Here is a 1,237-nt window from a genome sequence, read left to right as displayed (position 1 = left end):
GTCGACGCAGCGCAGGCAGCCCCCCGCGCGGTAGGGCCGTACGGTCCCCGGCCGTGCCGCGCGACCACACCACCCGTGCCGTGTTCGCCCACTCTCACATGCGCCCGCCTGCCCCCAGCCCGTTAAATATACCCGCCCGGCCTGGCTACGCCTCAGCAGCCACCTGCACCAACTGCAACCGAGACACTAGCTAGACTCTAGATCGAGAAGAGAGCCATCGGTCGTTACATTGATCATGGCGAGGCAGGGCGCGCAGCTGAAGAAGATGCTCCGGAGGTGCTCGTCGAGCCTGGCGAGGAGGGACGAGGCTGGGCCGCCGGAGGACGTGCCCAGAGGCCACTTCGCGGTGTACGTCGGCGCGGGCAGGAGCCGTTACATCGTGCCAGTGGCCTGCCTGGACGCGCCCGAGTTCCAGGAGCTGCTCAGGAAGGCTGAGGAGGAGTTCGGGTTCGGCCACGACATGGGCATCACCCTGCCCTGCGACGAGGCCACCTTCCACGCCGTCCTCGCCGCCGCGGCCATCAGATAGGCGGTGGTGCCGCCGCCGTGCGCACCATTCCGTGCATGCATTGCAGTGGTTGTCCATCTGTAGAACTGTAGTACGTAGAAGTAGCTGGCTAGAAGAGATTGTTGTCGTATTATTTTTGTAATGCTGTTGATCGGTTGGTCGAGGCATTCGATCGGGCAGGGGTATGAAAATCTCAGAGCGGTGTTGCCATTTTGGCTGCCCTGTGAGAACAAGCATATCGCAAGATCTTTCCAAGTAAAAACCCATGATTTTTCTTCATACGTTTCTTATTCTCTTACTGTGTCCTTTTTACTCGACGCGCGCGATCACATGGTCGACATCTGCGCACGCACTCTCATGTGTACCGAACTACCGGACGACCACTCCAAACGAACATCTTGCTTTCTCAGAGGCGAACGTAACAGTACGAGATAACCAGTAACAGTAGAAGGATCTGGTAGAACATGACGCTTATATGGTGGTGATGGAGCTTGTGTGCTCCCCTGAAGATGTTGTCGGTGGACCTCTGGCTGCAGAGATGATTGAGTAGTACGTCTCGCCCAGAAAGTTTACCCAGCTCTCACATCACATGGTGTACACACTTCAATCATGTTGGTCCTCTGATCTACTTTTATTTTCGCAGAGTAAAAGTAAGTTTTCTGCAGAGTGATAGTACATAACTTTTTTCCCCACTCATTACTACAGTTGTAACGACTATGCTCTATCACT

The 1,237-nt window shown here is 55.6% G+C and overlaps 1 protein-coding gene across 1 annotated transcript; it reads left to right on the top strand.

Annotated features, from left to right (window-relative positions):
* The first annotated feature begins 229 nt into the window (after positions 1-229).
* On the top strand, positions 230-529 carry LOC112876044 (auxin-responsive protein SAUR50-like). Its single transcript, XM_025940082.1, has one exon. The coding sequence runs from the start codon at positions 236-238 to the stop codon at positions 527-529; it is 294 nt and encodes a 97-aa protein (XP_025795867.1). The 5' UTR covers positions 230-235.
* The last annotated feature ends 708 nt before the right edge of the window (positions 530-1,237 follow it).

The sequence above is a fragment of the Panicum hallii genome, chromosome 1 (genome assembly GCF_002211085.1).
Source record: "Panicum hallii strain FIL2 chromosome 1, PHallii_v3.1, whole genome shotgun sequence".
Taxonomy (NCBI): Eukaryota; Viridiplantae; Streptophyta; class Magnoliopsida; order Poales; family Poaceae; genus Panicum; species Panicum hallii.
Note: the sequence above shows the minus strand (reverse complement) of the source record. Positions and strands in the feature narration are given on the sequence as shown.